Source organism: Asterias rubens, chromosome 5 (assembly GCF_902459465.1).
Source record: "Asterias rubens chromosome 5, eAstRub1.3, whole genome shotgun sequence".
In the NCBI taxonomy this organism is placed as follows: Eukaryota; Metazoa; Echinodermata; class Asteroidea; order Forcipulatida; family Asteriidae; genus Asterias; species Asterias rubens.
The window spans coordinates 15,070,803-15,089,772 of NC_047066.1; the positions used below are offsets into that span (position 1 = coordinate 15,070,803).

Genomic DNA, 18,970 nt, shown 5'->3' on the forward strand with positions numbered 1-18,970 from the left:
ATACATGTTTTTTGGTGTCCCTTTAAAAATATACAACCTCCCTTTTTTCTTCTTTTTTAATAACAAATACATGTACATGTACATGTGTAGCACTTTACAAACTACATGTAAAGTCTGATTCTAATGTCATGTCGGTGATACCCAAAGACAATCTATTGCGGAAGCACCATGCGGCAGCCCCATTAGGTGGTCAACATCAGCTACGTTTCCTTACAAAAATAGGGGAATACATGTACAACATTTCTTAACATAATTACTGCAGACTTGATATTTTTGTATCATAATCAATACTTTAACCAACAGTAAAAAAAAAGTACAGGATCTCATGTCATGCGTCTTCCTTGTGACGTCATTTTGGCAAGATGCTGCGACCAGTATTGTACCCATGATTTTCATTACATTACCTGCGATTACTGTCGGGTATATGTGTACAATTAATTTTACTCCCATAGCAAACTCCTGAATCCGAAAGTCTGGGTGTTATGCACGCTGTAAAACATGACCTCACAACACGCTTGGCTGGTGAAGGCAAAACACATTTTTTATCACAAAATAATTCCTAGCAAAAAGTGAAGCGTTGGTTAAATGTACCTTATAGTGCAGATTTAACTCAAGTTGGTTTTAATTTATAAATAACTTAAAACGGCAAATACAAGTCGACCCAATGTTTCCAAGTTATAACGGGAAAACATTATTACAAGTCCCGTACATGATATAAACAAAGTAACACTGGTTCCTTCTTCATACAATGGTTTATTTAATGAACACATTTTTTATTGACAAAATATATAGCATTTTGATTAACAAGCAACAATGGATGTACATGTACATGGACAGTATTCATAACTAAAATGATCGGCAACAGAACATCAACGGCTCAAAGCTTATGTTTATATTTTGATCCAGTTATGCAGCTTCCGGGTGACTTGCTTTAACTTACCCGCGTAAACATCCATTCGTCTTGCTTGCGCATCCCTTTATGAAAAAGAAACAAAATCAGTCAAGGATTAAAACAGATGTTATCACTTGGTTAGGAAGATAAACAAATGTTTTGTCTTATTTAAGTTGGTGTGGAAGTTACGCAACGAGTTCCGTCTTCGAAGAAAAGAAAGTCACCTTGCATTATCCAGCAGCTCCGCCAATGCCCCGAAGAGGAATTCGTGGGTGGTCCTGTGCAGAAATATTGCAGAGAAACAAATTATTAATAAAAACAAAATTAGGAAAAAAGTTCGGTTCGAAATCCTACTTGAATGGTTTATTAACATTTTGAAGAGGAAATTAACTGTTCCCTTCCTAATGTCATGTGTGTCCCATATTGACGAGATATGCACAGACAAATCTCGAAAAATACGTTACTACAGAGGGAGCCGTTACTCACAACTTGTTTTACTATCCATTACTACATGTATTTATCAAGTAAGGTTTTATACTACATGTATACGACCATTTTGAGTAATTACCGAGTGTCCATCAGATTGTTAAATACCAGTCTTCTCACTTTATATTATGCATAAAATAACAAACCTGTGAAAATATGAGCCCAATTTTTCGTCGAAGTTGCCAGAGACTAGTGGAAGAAAAAGCCCTTGTCACAAAAGTTGTGTGCTTTCGATCAGATGCTTGATTTCGAGCCCTCAAAATCTAATTCTGGGTCCCCATATCAAATATTTTAGTGAGAAAAAAACTCTCAAAAACTACGCTACTTCAGAGGGAGCAGATTCTCACGTTTTACATCAACAGCTCCCAACCAATAATTAACAAGTAATTTAGTTTTTATGCTAACAATTAATTTGAGTGATCACCAATACTGTTCAGTGCCTTTAATAAAAAGGAAGGGAAGGTTCACAATATGCACCTGTCACTCTTAAAATAACCTTAACCTGAATTGGTTAAAATAAGTAGGCCTATACAGCAGCATTCGATACTATAAAGCATTTTGAGAAGAGTACAACCAAGGACAGGGTAATTGGTATTGTGACGTCACTCTTTGCAAGCAATTTAGATTGATACAAAGTTAAGATCAATCTAAGTGCTATGTGAAATTGAAAAAGCGCGGAAATCTAGCGGCACCCACGCGTAGAGCGGGTTTCCCGCTAGTCATTTACAAAGCTACAAATTAATTTGTCTTCCCTGTGTGTATCTTATACAACTTCACTAGGCTATGTGACAAAATTTCTTGTTTTGTGAAGAGCAATGAACACTACATTTATGCAGATGTAAAGAAAAAAGGCTACAGTTAAGTTGGGAGTTACATCAAACATTAGTCCACTATGTGTATTTGTTCAAAAATCAAGCAACTCAAGCTATGCGGTCAGTGGATTAGTCTTAGAATCCCAGACATTCCCGTGATAATAGCCATCATCCAATAAACAAAAATAAAACCCCTTCGATACTATCTATGGTAGGGTCTGGGCCTTATTTTATAGAGCTGCTATAGTAGGCCTAACACATGGAGATAGGATCAGTAATAACAGGATAGTATTTTCTAACAAATTAAGGCCAGTATTGTTGAGGTTGGAACAGCATAATGACAGACGCACGGTCATCAGCCACTGGCATTCAATCCAACGCCATGACCTTGCGTAAAATATCCCATGGGATTGTTATTACACGAAAGTGGCGCCTTCACGGTTGTCTGCAAACACTTTCTGTGACTTTCTCAATCATCAACTGCATTAACGATCCACATGCATACCTCCATGATAATTATTACACAAAGCACACTGACAACATAATGACCAGATCAGATCATAGCCCTGGTAATCATCATACATAGCATGCAGCTATAACAATTCAATATGTCAACTCACGAGTTGGTGTGCAGATAGTCGAAGCTGAGCTGTGCTCTACTCAGCCCTTGGTAGACAACCATGATTTCAGATCTAGAATTTTCGGCGAAGAACAACCATGCAACGGTCAATAAGTTGGATCCAGACTAGCTGTCATCACGACACAAAAACAATCGCGTAACACAATCTAGTACATTCTCGTCAGTCAGTAATGGGGTCTTCCTTTCATAAAATGGCGATTCTCAGTGACGAATCTTACTCTTGTCGTCCAAGTATAGATCAAGAGAGGACAACGAGGTGGATACTCGATGTTTTTATACACATGTGACAACAAATGCGTAAACCGATCTTAATATCCCTACGCCTGATAAGCGCACTAACTTGTATGTTGTACATGTATATGTACATACATGTACATGTACATACAACAATGTACGTGTAGTATACGCTCTTGTACATGTATACATATTAATACAAACACTCCCCATGATAGCCTGGATTTTTATTTCACGTGTTCCCAAAACACAAAAAAGAAGCAATCAACCGTAACATTATGGGGTTGATTGGCTGGTACCCATCATGCGTAATGCCTTGCATATTGGGTGCCCATCACGCCCTTCATTAGGAGACGTCGAGACGTGACCGCAGTGCACGTTAGCAAAATTATTATTCATCCGCGTAATGGCTGCCATGTAATGTCGAAATAATACGGAAGCAGAGGAAAACAACAGGAAGACTAAACGCGACTGCCGAGTCGTCCTCTCGATTTCATGAATAATTATGCGGTAATGTTCAGCTGATTGATACAGCATGTTTGTCGGATAGGATACATCTATTTGAGAGGGATTCTTGGAGCTTTATGACGAGAGAAATCTCAAGTTTTTTCCTGACGACGAATGTGTTTGGAGTCCACCACATCACAGCATTGGTGTACGTACATGTCGTACATGTACATGTACAAGTACAACCATTGTACGTGTGTACACATGTCATGACATGATCGAGTGCAAGCGCAAAGCCACCGTTGTTGAAATAAATTAAAAATGTTCACGACCATCATATCTTCATTAACATAATATCCAAGATTATGTAGGTAATCCATATCAAACTTGCATATTGTTTAATCTACATGTTCGTCGTTGCATGGAAAAAGTGTAGGTCGACATATCATGGTTATTTGAGAGCTAACGATAAAAATTGACAGCACTGGTGTGTTCTCTGATGTAAATTATAAATTCGAAGAGGATGTATCGGCGCGGCACGATGATTTCCGGGATGCAATGTTATGTGTGCCATTGCCTTCACGTTTCTTTTAATGGTGAACCTTTAAAAGTTCAGTATTCATTTCAAATATCTTTTAATAGTATGAAATTGTATACACGGTTACCCTTTTCGAAGTTCTCCCCCGACGAGGAGAAAAAGCTCGCTCAACTCAACACGCGAAGTATAGGAGGGCATTGTCCGACGTACATGTACATGGAACCCTGGTCGGTTTTCATACTATAATTAAAGCTCATTCCCGTAAACAAATCGATATGTAACACTTTGTACTGTTGTCAAATAAATGTTGTATGATTAAAACTGAATAATGTAATCAATTCCTTGTGTTTATTTATTGCCAAAGCGGTACTGGTCCTGGTTTCAATTGTCTACATTATATTAATTGAATGAAAAATTGTTGAATTTATTAATTTTCGTATGACCCATCAGTTTGAAGTAAGTACATGTAATCGTATTGATCTTGCAGCACAATTAATATACACATTAAACCATCAAATAATGGTGTGTGCATGGGTCCACTTGTTGATAATGGTTCTTGCCAACTCATGGTACATGTACATGTATAATAATATTAGACACCTTACAAACCATTGAACTGGAATCCGTATGGAGAAGTTGAATTGGATTGTGCCAAACACGGCTACAAAATACAATTTACATGTACGTATATGTATTTTGTATATACCTCGCCTTGTGGAGTGGTCACACTTTTGGGGCTTCCTGAACAAATTAAATAAGTAGATTTCACTTATTCCAAGGTTATCGTGCCCTACTATACATTCTGACTAACAACGTATAAAGGGAAGTTGTAATACAAACCTGCTCTGTTGAACACTATACAAATGTACATAAAGACGATGTTTATCGTGTCTGGAAACAAGTGAGACCATAGGTTCATTTACATAATACATGAACATTAACACAATACATGTACATGTACATGTCATTTCTTACCTTTGTCATCCTGTCCTCTGCTGAGCTCACACAGAGAAAATAACCACATGCTATGCTAATCTGGGAAAATCACAATTATTACATAGTTTTCTTATGATCCCAGATTGTTAAAATACCATGCCCTATATTTACTTCAACTTAGCACAAAGGTACAGTATAGTTTCTGGGGAACAATAATTTAGAGTAATAAAAAACAAGACAATCTTGTTGATGCTTGACAAATTTGTGTCAAGGTATTTTTTGTTGAATAACCACACTTAACCATATACATTTACATTAATTCATATTTACATTCCATGCACTACTTTCATTTTTATCAACTAAAATAAAATTTGTTTGAATCCATTATACAGCTTCACATGTACACTACATGACAAACAGACAAATTGAGTGAACTTACATAAGCCCCATATTATAAGCAATTAAGGAGTTGAAAGAGATCGATCTATCAATAATGAGACTAGCCGAATTTTTAACCAATTTCTTCAAATATTTTCTTGCTTAGCTTAAGTTTCTTGTCCAAGAACACTTGAAGTATTCAACAACAACAAAATGTAGCCTAAAAGTCATCAGAATGGGTTCAAAATTCAATCAGTTATGGAAAACCAACAGGTTTGTCTGCTTCCTGACTTCCAACTACATGTACATGTGTAGTTGTATAAACCAACCGATACAATATTAGTGTAGAGTGCATAAGGCTTACATAATAACCTGTAAACTACTTTACACACAAAAACACACAAACATGTACAGTGCCAGCTTGACACTCATGAAAGGCATTTAAGAAAACTTTTGTTTCTACAAACAACTAACAAATATATTACCATGAACAAACAAGTTAAACTCGTCCGAAAGCTATTAACTATAGGCACAAGGGTCTTGTAAAGTAGCTCAAATTCAAACTGGATGATTTTCAAAAACACATTGCCTATGTTGACTTTGTCATTTACATGTACAAATGTGTACAGCAGTTGTAGCACATCTAATCAAAACACAGTCAAATGTTTCACAGCTAACAGTTTCTTGCATACCACTTCTCCTTGAAGCACAGGTTGATGTCTACAAACATTCATCGTTTGCAAATTCCATATCAGTCAATTCCTCACGAAGTGAAATGGGCTAAACAGAACAAGTAAAGTTTGAAGCTCCTCCACAACAAATCATGATGGTATGATTTTGTTATATACATGTACAAGCATTTGGTAACACTCTACCAGGCTTCTGAACTAGGTTACGTTTGAAAAACCTTTAAATTAATCCTTAACTAATTTAGTGAAATAATCTGTTTCACTTTTCTACCTTGTTCCAAAATAACCCTTTTGTGTGCATTGAGATATTTCAAAAGAATAATAATTTCAAGATGTCCTGAACTCAAGGCATGCACACTTACATTATGTTCCTGTCCTTGAAGTTGTCTAATGGGTACATGCCACATTAACTGGGATTTAAAATAAACTGCTAAAAAAAATAACACACAAATAAAAAAGCCTAATATTCCAGTCGCCATCAGTGTGATATATTCGTCCTGGGTCCTTGAATGGAATGTAGCAATACAAGCCTTTTAAAATCTCATTGAAAGTGACATAAAATAATTTAAAATATACAGATCATTATAATCACACGATGTACAGTACAGATTTTAAATCCCCTCACTGAACGTCTACAAAAGTCTATGGATCCTACAATCTTAACTCACACTCAACAACAAACATTATGGGGGAAATGAGATCAATTGAGAACAAAATTTGCAGCGTTTTTTAACGATTAAAAGTTCAACCTGCCCCTCCTTAATGTGCAAAATCTTTAACTAGATTTTATCTATGATGCAGTGTTCATTTTCATTGGGTTTTCTCTGCTTTTCTATCACTTACACATGAAGAATTTTTTTTTTTTAATTGGAAATGAGAGCAAATCAAAAACTCCATGCATCATCTGACTTATAGTGATACAATCCACACGAAAATCCTCTATCCTCTCACATGATACTATGATGTGACGGAAACCACCAAACCACAATACATGTACTGTATATAATACAGTGCATCAAACTTCTTAGATCAACAGATTCAAAATTTGCCCCAAATCAATCATTGCTCTGCAACAAAACCTTCCAGCATCACCTTAATATTCATGTGGAAAAAGCCACTGTCATCAGCATTGGTTTATGCAACTTCAATATACAATTTGTATTTTGTTCTGCTTCAACAGCCCTGCCTGAAGGTTAGCTGGCTATCTTGAACATCTGCTGGATTATCTGAACATTGTCATCATACATATACATGTACATGTACTTGCATACCGTGCATTGGGAAACCAGTGTTCCCAATTGTCTTGACGAGTCCTTCCATCAAAGCTGGTTTTCATTGAACCTCTTTGTCCAGATGTCACAAACCTTCACAAGAGTGGATTAGGTAGAGTGGATGATACCAGTTATTTTTTATCACCAGAATCACTTCCTTGACAAGCACAAAATTAATTAGACTCGGTTTGATGACCACTATCTCCTTGCTGACCATGCTGTCAACCAAGCCAATCAACAGCAAACAGGCATCATTTGCTTAAAATGTTCACATTTACCTTCATAGTGATGTCACTTCAATTGCATCCCATTTAGGGTATTGTTCACTTTTTCTCTGAACTGCAGCATAAATTAACAATAACACAGTTACATCAAATTCTGTCATTTATGTCCAGTGTCGTGAAGTACACACAAAGTATAATGTGCACCAATGGATCTGAATGTCCAGCTTTCACTTCAAACGCCTGGCTGGATCTGCAAAAAAAACAAATAAAGTTGTTTGAAACGATCCACAAGCAAGGTTCTTGACCAAGAATGTTTCAGAGGGCTAAAAAGTGTAATGCCCAATACACTGCACAACCGCCTCCATGCCTGATAGTTGGAGGCAATGTAGGTGATTGCCTCCATGCACCCTGGTCATTGCCTCGATGCCCTTAAAATGCTCAATTTTAAGCATGAAACTTTCTCATAGGGTGCCCATACAAAGGAGAAGTTGCCTCGGTGCCCTTGCCTGTTCCAAAAAGAAGTAAACAGGCGGCGAGGCCTGCACCTCTATGGTCTGATTAAGGAAGCCCTGGGCCCTCCTTTCAAGAATGATGATTATAGAACATGTCCAACAAGGATGCACAGTTTAATGTTATGGAACCCACAACTGCATGTTGCCTTGTATGAGGCTCAGGTAAGTAAAGCTGTTTAGTTTGAATTAGGTTGATAGAGAGATGTATTCAATTATGAAATCATAATATACATGTAGTTCAGATATCTTTTTATTTGTTAACATTCTTTTAGGATTTTTATGGGTTTTTATCATGAGTCGTCATGAAATTTGTATACTTTACATTAACTAGAACATTGCTCCACAAACAAAAAAAGGTAGTTCAAAGGTAGGAATTCTTCAGCGAAGTAAACAATCTTTAAAGTCACCTGGAAATAGAATTTGTTTTTCAATAAACAAATTTTTGAGTAATTGTTTTTAACGATTTATATGTAAAAAAATAAAGAGTTGTGTGGGGGTGACTCCGCCTACCCCTTTTGTGACGTCAATCGAGGCAGACTTTGCCTCGATCGAACATTGAACACACGTACGTGCAAGTACATTCAAGTCCTAGTCGTGAGTTTGTACGTTTCAAAAAAGTTTTGTTCTTGCATTTTTCCGGCAATGTCGACCAGGTGTATTGCTGCAAAACATTTAAAGATTGGGTCAGTTTGCAAAGTGGTTCAGTCCCACGTCTTTTCCAGTGCTGTGCAGCAAACGTTTCAAACTGCCGTGCTTCGAGAATCCGGAATACACTACACATTTTAACATGAAGAGAACAGTTCTTTTCTAAAACATAACGGCATCCCAACAATTTTTCTAGCTAGTGGGGAAGTCGAAGAAGGTACCTACAAGATATAACGAACCTTTAACGGAGCATTTGCCTAATGTGAAAAAAATCATGTATTGTTTCAACTTTGAGGGCTTGTTTTTAACAAGCGTTACTATCTTGTGTTGGCAATGCATGCGATCCATCGCGCCTCGATTGACGTCACGAACAGCACCCTCTCAGGTCAGGCTTATTTTCAAATTGGTAAAAAACATGGAAACTAATTTTTTTAAACCTTAGTTAATTGTTTATTCATTTTCCACTCATCAAAACACATATTTTAGTGACAAAAGCTTTATTTTGACAAAATACCACTTCCAGGTGACTTTAAGACTGCTTTTGCCAATATTTGAGTTCTGCTTACATTTGAAACAGGACATTGGCACCATCATAGTTAATAAAAAAAATTCTTATATATTGCATTTCACAATAACCGTATCAATGCGCTTTACATTAGTGCCCTGGTCATAGGGCCAATAACATCCCTTTTAATGTTTCTTAGCTCCCTTTAGATCGCTCCCTTTAGATCGCTCCAAAGGCTTTTTCATTCACAGTATCAACCTCTACCCTCACAGGTACCCATTTATACCCCTGGGTGAAGAGAAGCAATTATAGAAAAGTATCTTGCTCAAGGACACAAGTATCACAACCGGGATTCGAACCCCAACTCTGGTGACTTAGCACCAGAACTTGAACTCGATGCTCTTAACCCCTCGGCCATGCTGTTTCTTTGAGCTAAACATTTTTCAACATCCACCCACCCTTTAAAGACACCTATATGAGAGAACAAACCTTTTTTTCAGTGCTTGTATTGTGCACATTTCTCTGTTTAGTCGGTGGTCCTTTGAGAAGTGCATAGCAGACCCACATGATTACCATAAAAAACATGAAGTAACTGGTGTACATCAAATGTAGGTTGATCAGGGACTGCTCAGCCTGTGTTGATAAAAGAGAAACTTGGTGAGGAATAAAAACTACTGCAGCTCAGCTTTTTGGTTTAGCCCTGCTTGAGCCAGACACTTTCAGATTTGCTTCTCCCTTAAAATGAAACAGCTGTATATACTGTGTGTGGTGATAAAGGATGCCAGTGCACATGTCTATTTAAGAAAATAAGGTTCACCCTGGCTTTTCATGCTAGGTCTTACGGCAGTAAGACACTTAATAAAACCAGTTACCAAAACCAAACATGTCGGAAAGTTAATACGACAATACATGTAAATGTGTACATATGTTTAAATCTGGGATGCTGAATCTTCCTGCGCAAGTAAAAAGGATAGTTTGTTGAAGCCCAGTTAGCTACTTTCAAAAAAGATAAGCACAAGCCTGAATTACAAGTAGACTTTGATTAATTTTATCTACTTTTTCTAATTTTTGCTTCACAAAGGCAAGACAATCACCAAAAGGTATAGACTTGAAACAAATCAGTCAACAATATACTCTTTGTTGGACTCAGTTTTACTTCTGCTGAAATTATGCAAATCAAAGAATGATGTTCAAAAGGTATACGTCAAGATCAAAGCAGGCCTGTGGCTGTACATGGACTTATGAACTCTCACCCAAGTTCAGCGTTCGCGCGCTCACCATTAACCATAGATGTAATAAAGACGCACACATACAGCAACTGGGTGTGAGTTCAGAATTCCATGTAAACCCACACACCTCCTTTGTTCTTGACGTGCACCCCCTTTGAAATGTGTGTCAGTTGGGCTCTACCATGGTGTACAAATTCTTAAAAAGTTTTGAACTGCTAAAATAACAATAAAGGGCAAAGTGAGTCAGTTTGTGTACAGATCTCGTACATGTACAGGCCAGGGCCCGATTTCATGGCTCTGCTAACCGCCGAATTCTGCATTAACTGTCACCATTAATTCTCCACTTGCACGGCAAGCGTCAAATTTTATCGTGAGCGTACAATGCCTAGTAACGTTAAGTACGCACTTGCACGGGGCAAAATTCCCCGCTAACCTGTTGAATACGCTTGACATACATGCACGCGTGGAATTCCCAGCTTCCGTAAGTGCCGATTCTTTGCTTACGGTAAACAGAGCCATGAAACTGGGCCCTGATCTGCTAATAATAGCAACTGCTGTAGAAATTAATAAAAGTACAATGCAATGCCACAAAAAGAAGTCATAATGGTGAAAACATGGGTTAGATGAACGCCAATAAAACTTTACATTATTATGTACTTACCGAACTTAACATTACTGTGAGATGAGGATCAAACTTGTGCTTAGCATGAGCAACTGTTCCTTGAGTGCACCAACTATCAATAGCTTGACCTTTTGGTCGAAAGCTCATCCACGCTGAACTATTCTCATGGTGGGAGTCGGTGGTATTGCACGTTGCTGGACGTCTGAAGTCAAAACAAAACAAAAGATTTGAACAAACCCCTTGCATATGATGTCACACTGCCAAAAGGAGGCATATCATTGGACGAAAGCTGTTTTGTGTGTGTAAAAACTAAGGGTGTAACCTCAGTGTTCCTGGTACATTTCGCATTATGCAAGTGGGTCTATTGATTTCTATAGAACCCTTACACAACAGAAAACGCACCTCCGAACCACTTACCATTTACCGTTTTCAAATCTTTTGTGCTCGTTTGTGCAAGATATGGCTGACAGGATAGGCGCGTGTATTAATTGGGCTGCCCGTTGACCTGCAAGGGGTCTCCAATGTTTTTAAGAGCTTTATCCTTTTCGTATATATTATTATTTTTATGTGAATTGCCAAATAAATAATAATAATAATAATACATATATTTGTATGAAAAACAAATTATAGGTCCTGACCTCTGAATGATACAACAAGATTCACAATTTATCTGTGCTGAATTCCTCCAATAAATTTACATATCAATTTAAAGGCACTGGATAGTATTGGTTAATGCTCAAATGATTGTTAGAATAAAATCTTACTTGTTAGCTATCAATGGAGAGATGTTGATAGGATAAAACATTGTGAGAAACGGTTCCCTCTGAAGTAGCTTCCTTTTCGAGAAGAATTTCTCACTAAAATATTTGAACTTGACTTCAGACCTCAGAGTTTGATTTTTAAAGGCACCTGGAAATAGGATTTTTTTCTTTTAAACATAAGAGTATATGTTTATTAACAATAAAACAATTTTTTGAGTAATTGTTTGTCACGATTTATATGTTAAAAAAATTTATTAAGTGCTTGGGGGGTTGACTCCGCCTACCCCTTTTGTGACGTAGCAAAAGGAAGACTTTGCCTCGATCAAACATAGACCCCCCTCGACGCGTAGATAAACACACGTGCAAAAGTACATGTAATTCTAAGGCGTGAGTTTGTACGCTGCGAAAAAGGTTTTTTTTCTGGCATTTTTCCGGCAATGCCGACCAGGTGCACTGCTGCTGGATGCAGCAAAACAACTAAAGATGGGGTCAGTCTTCATTTGTTTCCAGCAGATCCCAAGTATAGGCGGTTGTGGGCTGCGAAAGTCAGATTAACTAGAGCAAAGTGGTCCAGTCCGATGTCTTTTTCAGCGCTATGCAGCGAATACTTCGAGCCGTCGTGCTTCGAATCCGGGATACACCACTCATTTGACATGACGAGAAGAGCCATTCTTAAACACGACGCCGTCCCAACAATTTTTCCAGCTAGTGGGAAGTCGAAGAAGGTATCTGAAAGACGTGACGAACCCAGAGGAGCATTTGCTAAACGTGAAAAAATTTGGGTAAGTTTGAACTTTGAGGGTATGTTTTTAGCTTTTGCCAAGTGACACGATTTTTTGTTGGTACCGCATGCGATTCACTGTGCGTGCAGGTCCTATGTGACCGTCCGCACGTTATACAGCAGCCATAGTGCGTGCGTGCAGTCTGCTCCGTGGCCGTATTTCTATAATAATACGTAGGCAGACCCACATCTTACAACCCATTTGGTCACTAAAAAGTTGCATAGTTAAATAAAAATAGCAGCAATAGCTTTTGTAAAAACCACTAGGCGTTCAACATGTTCAAGTTTCAATGTACGTATGTGTGTAAAATCGTGTCTAAATTTGTTTTGATGTGCCATGTTCCCAGACGTAATGTACGGGGGCCTGACTACAAATTTTCTCTTCAAATATCGCGCCTTGAATTACGTCACGAACAGCGCCCTCTCTGGTCGGGGCCTACTCGTAAATTTGTAAATACAATCAAAACTAATATTTTTAAACCTTAGTTAACTTTTTATTCACATTCCTCTCATAAAAACACATATTTTAGTGACAAAAGCTTTATTTAAAAAAAATACCACTTCCAGGTGACATTAAGGTCTCGAGTTTAAGCATCTGAAAGCCCACAACTTAATGTGACATTAGTGGTTTTTCTTCCATTATTATCTCGCAACTTCGAGGACCAATTGAGTTCAAATTTTCACAGGTTTGTTTATTTGTGCATAATATTTTTATGTTGAGACACCAAGTGATAAGATTGGTCTATGACAATTACCAAAGGTATCCGGTGTCCTTAAAACAAATAACTATTTGGGATATGACTCTGCATACATACAGGACGTCTGACAATGAAAGATGGACATGATCAAGACTGAAGATTGCATGCAACATTCCATAAACAATGCACTAGACAGAGTCAACTTTTAAGGCTATTGTCCATAATATTTTTTTTAAACCAAATGTATTGTTACGCTTCCATAGAACAATATTGTTGTGCATGACTTGCTAATAGAAGGTGCTAGAGTGGTTAGTTCAATCTGAAAGCACACAACTTGAGCAACAAGGGCATTTTTTTCTTCCATTATTCTCTCGCAACTTCGACGACCAATTGAGCTCAAATTTTCACACGTTTGTTATATTAATCTTATGTTGAGATACACCAAGTGAGAAGACTGGTCTTTGACAATTACCAAATGTGTCCGTTGTCTTTAAATGAAAAAAAAAAAAAAAACAATATCAAAAACAAAAATGAATGCATGCAAGATTACTCGCTGATTAGAAGTCAGCGATTTACAGGTTTACCTTGATGTGGGAAAGACAGATGCTGGCCCAGTCAGCATGAGACAAGTCTGCACACCGAGACTACACACAGTGGGGTCATTGCACTGTGGGGGCTTCAGCGGGTGGGGAACCTCAAACTGTACACTGACCATCTCTTCAGAGCCTGCAATGAATACCAACCATTTAGAAAAATAGTCTTCAACAAGATTTATCACAAACAATGATAAAGAGAGAGACAATAAATATAGAGAGACAACTGTGAAAAAAATTGACAGTGATTCACTCACAAAACGGGAGAAATATGCATTGTTTCTACAGCGTGCTGATTCAGTGGCCACTCAGGCCATACCCCTCTAGTACCAATAATAATAATATTACATGTAGTTCTTTAGCACTGTATCAGTATCACACCCCTAAATAAGTATCAAAGCACGCAGTAGTATGTCCTGCAAGGTATGTGGATCTAAGCTTTCAAGTATAATAGCTATTCCCATGGTGCTATGGCACAATTTGCTGTCGATCAGATCAGGAACACTGGTGCAAAGCTCTTCTCTTGACGATAAGTGCACTTAGTTCTTTCATGTGCCTGACACAACACAAGGGACCTACTGCTTTACATCAACAGCAATAATGACTAGGTGTCTTGCTTCAGGACACAAGTGTCATGGCCGGAACTCAAACCCACACTCTACTGATAAGAAACACCAGAGCTTGTGTTCTTATCCGCTACGAGTATGAAATTGCTGGAAATTCCCATCAATGACCCAGGCCTCGAAAACCCACAGCAACCACAGCATATGACTGGTGCCCTGTGCTTCTGCTGTGGTGCCCATTGCAAAGTTCAAATACAAATATTTCCTCATAGAACTGCCCCATACCATAAGAAAATTACTGTGCCCCTTTAAGAATGAAAATCAAGGCCTGACGACCTTATAGAACTGAGCTGACGTATTTACCTTCTTTCCCAAGCAAACTTGCAGGAATTAGACTTGAAAACATTGTAACATTTGTAATGGTTTTGGCCATGTATATTGAGGGATCGATCATAACCATGACAGACAGAGAAATGTTTCTTCTCATGGACCAGTCATCCTCTTCGTCTTGCGATGGACTCGTCACTGCAGAGATAGTCGTGTTGTTGTCCAGTTTGTTGGGATTCTCTGTTGCGAGCACTGTCGTCACAGTAGACTCGTTCACGGTAAGGCAAAAGTCAACACTGGATAAATCATCCAAGAAGGTGTTCCAATCCTGAACAAGATAATTTTATTTAAATTTAAATGCCATCATTACAATTTAATATAAACCACAAGGGAAACTGACTGGGTATATCATTTCAATATTTACCCAGTCAGTTTCCCTTGTGGTTTATATTGATATCTGAAACAAATGGTCCCATCCCCTTAAGGTGATATGGCTGCTGCTTCCCAGGTTGTAACGTAATTTGGGTGTGATCCCTGGCTACACGGCAGTTAACGGTTGTATGGCTTCTGACTGGCACCCCAGAACAAAATATTGACAAATAGCGAGACGCCAATATAGGGCTAGATAGTTCAGTTGGTAGAGTGCTGGCATGTTAATTCAGAGGTTGTTGGTTCGAATCCCACTCTAGTCAATTCTTTGTTCAAGTAAAAAAATCATTACAATTTAATTCAACAACTCTTTTTTTTCACGTCAGTAAACTTTTTTCTTCTCATTTTCAGTATTATACTATGTAGCCAAGCAGTCAAAACTCCTTTGAGAAAATTGGTGATGTTTTCATTAAAAATGAAATTTAGCCCAGGTTTTGACGATCTTGACCTTGATATACAAAAGCTTGTCAAAAACAATGGGACATTGCAATAGTTTATACAGGAAGTATGAACCAGGCTTTACAGATGGATTCAAAATGGAAAATTTACTTTCAATTTAGCCAGTCATTATTGTACCAGACAATATTTTAATGAACTATGTACTGCCTACTTTATATTAGAATATGATTTACCTCGGACATATCATAATTTGGAACCTCACTGTGCTTGAAGTAGTAGCCAAGGATAAAGACGGACAGAGCAAAGAGGAACATGCAAGCAATGAAAATGACGAGGGGAGGTTTGCTCACAACATGCCCCTTCAGGTTCTCTAGCGGCTTGTAGGCCATCGTAATAATTATCTGCATATAAAGAACAGTAAATTAAATCATTTAGAGCAATATTACAGTATAATTATAGCGACTAGTCTTGGTTTCAAGACCATGGTGTTTTCATTTACATACATCCAACATTTGGATTTTATGTACACTGTATAAACATTGAGGGCGCTGTTTAATTTTTTATTTCCCAGGATCCAGTGTTGGTGGTGAAAATCAAACAATTCACAGCGCTCTCTATGGTTTATTCACAGTCCATTAGACCAAAACAATGGTTTCTGTGTGCGCGGAAACACCCCAGTTATGGAACCACTATACAAGGATTTATGCAAACTTCGATACTGCCCCACAAAATGATACAAAATCTGCAAAGGGTTCTCTTCACCGCTAAATAAATGGAAGGGGGAAAAGGAAATGAGCCGATATGAAGATACTGCATTAGAGGCTGCATGCCTGAGTACAAAAGGATGTGTGTAGGCCAAGGCTAGCAATCCTATCGTGAGGCTAGTTTGCACTTGCAATCATCTAATTTATTTCTTCCAAGGTGCTTACTATCAGTGGGCGGTGCTGGGCATGGGTGAGCCTTTTTTTTTACAGTGATTTATTCCCTCAAATAGTTTTTGCTTCCATGATGTTTGTTTGGTCCTAACCCCTTCTACATTTTACTCTTTTCTAGATTTTGTAATTCGACTTGGCAACCATTCATCGCCCACTTACCAGTATAGCCATCCTAGCCATCCCCTCCCCCCTACTCCTGACCTAAAAGAGGAGGTTCTACCCGCTATTGTCTCCAAGTCCATGTTGTAGACTCCGCTATCGTTAGTAGATAGTATACAAATATTGACTGCTTCGAGTGCTATGGTTAAAACTATGACTGCCGAGGTGATCCCCGGAGCGTTCTAAAATAGAACGCTACGGGGATCACCGAGGGAGTCATCGTTTTAACCATTGCATGAGTAAAAGCAGTCAATATTTGTTTTATAACACCCCAAACATTTCTTAATACTGTACTATTATTTTTAAGTTACAGACCTGCATGCTACAATCCACGGACGAAACAAAAAACTTTTACTGTGCTGCATGTAGTGTCGTGCAATCCGAAATGGTTACAGACTATTAATTTATCATCCTCGTACACGCAACGGGCGTCTGGGTAATGCATGCCATGTGCTAGTCTTCGGACTAGCGCACGGCAAACCGACGCACTATCACACGGCCGTCGTCTAGCAAAACTAAGACATGTCATGTGATGCGCTCTAAACCAATGAGCAGGGAGAATACTAGTAAGGGGTGTTATAAAACCTCATAGTTCTCGGAGTAGCGCCCCCCCCCCCTTTCAAAGTCACCTCCTCTACTACACTAGTAAAGTCATCCACCATGATAGTTGCGATAACGTAACCTTCCCCCCGCCATCGGGAGGAGGGTTACGTTATTGCATGAATGAAATTGAATAAATATGGTTGATATGATGAAAATTATTGGAATACAAATATGATTATAAGTTTGTTTTTAAAAAAAAAGCAACATAGTTTTTAGTCCGACAAGAGACAATCAAGTCCAAGAGACAATCCGACTCACACAGTCACATCATCATCAGGAGTGCCCAAAAAGTCAAACATTGCAAACCTCAGGGCAGGCTCAAAGTTTGCACCTCCATGACCACATAAGGTTTATCGTGAATTGCAAAATATCAAGACAGGGCACTGTTCCTGTTTGTGTTGAACCCAAACAAAGATATAGGCCATGTGCCCAAGCCACTTCTTTAAATAAAATTTTAAAAAGAAATTCTTAACGATAACTTTGCTACCTTTCTCCGACTCATATTTCCTCGATTCGTACTCGGCGCAGCCATCTTGGAATATGCCAATCAGCATGACGTTGTCGGCCGGCCGAGCTGTGGGCGGAGTTTGTGGAGAGCGAATACAAATCAACAGCTATTTTATGTGAATTAAGCCTGGGTATTTTTCCTGAACTACGTAGCACGTGAGCGTAAAAAGTACCCAAGCTTAATTCACATAAAATAGCAGTTGATTTGTATTCCACAGCTCGGTAGGCCGATGACGTCATGTTGATTGGCATATTCCAAGAGTCGGAGAAAGGTAGCAAAGTTATCATTAAAAAACAAAAAAATCAATACACACAAAGCAAGCTTATAGTTAGGTGAACACATTCAGCTGGTTTATACTGCCGAGTGGCTCGTAAGGGGAGGCGCCGGATTTTGTTTTATTTTTGGTTATTTCTTAGCTGCATGACCATGAGGAAATGCTAAGGATTCAGCTAGCCTTGGCCACACACAAGTGGGGCTAGCATGACATGAGATGACCGAGCATTGGCAGTTCCAATCATCAGCTCTACTGCCTGATGCACTGTCATTCATGTGCACTCTTCCACTACTTAACTACTACTACTAGCTAGGCCTACTACAACGGCACAACCACTCTGCCAGTTTGGTTGTCAGTTTCCTCTCATTCATACACTGTCAACCATTTTGATTGACGTTACGGTCGATAACTTAACCCGCAAGTAAAATTTTAGTTTAAGTTAGGAATAAATAAACACACGAACAAGTCAAATTCGGTATATTTTGCTTCCAATCAATTAACAGAACCATAACCATTACCTGATCAAGTAGAACTCAGCTCTAGAGATGTCATCATTTTGCTCACGGTGTGGCCACTGTAGTCCTAAAAAACGAACACATCAACGTTAATTTTCACGCCTCTCTCAGAAAGCCGACATTGCTGGCTCTACGTCATGTATGCAATTCAGCACTAGCTGAAATCCCGTTAACGACGAGAGTTCACGAAGTCTAAAAGGCCACGAGAGGGGGCTATTTATAATATAGTGCTGTTCATCGACGATAATAATGTGAACTTTGTTGTGTGACTTGTACATTCTTTGGGTATTCTGGCAGGCAAATTACTGCACTGGTCCTATGGGAAATTGACATTTTTCCACATAAATCCAAGAGTTATGAAAGAT

At 38.5% G+C, this 18,970-nt stretch overlaps 2 protein-coding genes across 2 annotated transcripts in view; both read right to left on the reverse strand.

Annotated features, from left to right (window-relative positions):
* LOC117290230 (ATPase MORC2-like) overlaps positions 1-3,110 on the reverse strand; it is a 32,780-nt gene extending 29,670 nt beyond the window's left edge. The window contains exons 1-3 of the mRNA XM_033771494.1: positions 2,811-3,110; positions 1,117-1,170; positions 941-975 (exon numbers count right to left, since the gene is read on the reverse strand). Of these exons, the coding sequence (XP_033627385.1) occupies positions 941-975; positions 1,117-1,170; positions 2,811-2,872 (151 nt within the window). The 5' untranslated portion in view covers positions 2,873-3,110. The remainder of the gene's footprint in view (positions 1-940; positions 976-1,116; positions 1,171-2,810) is intronic.
* Positions 3,111-4,375: 1,265 nt separating this feature from the next.
* LOC117290325 (transmembrane protein 248-like) lies at positions 4,376-18,747 on the reverse strand. Its single transcript, XM_033771649.1, has 7 exons — positions 18,609-18,747; positions 15,845-16,012; positions 14,820-15,111; positions 13,885-14,026; positions 11,100-11,262; positions 9,699-9,842; positions 4,376-7,797 (listed from the first exon to the last, which is right to left on the reverse strand). The coding sequence occupies exons 2-7, from the start codon at positions 15,998-16,000 to the stop codon at positions 7,780-7,782; spliced, it is 915 nt and encodes a 304-aa protein (XP_033627540.1). The 5' UTR covers positions 16,001-16,012; positions 18,609-18,747; the 3' UTR covers positions 4,376-7,779.
* Between the last annotated feature and the right edge of the window lie 223 nt (positions 18,748-18,970).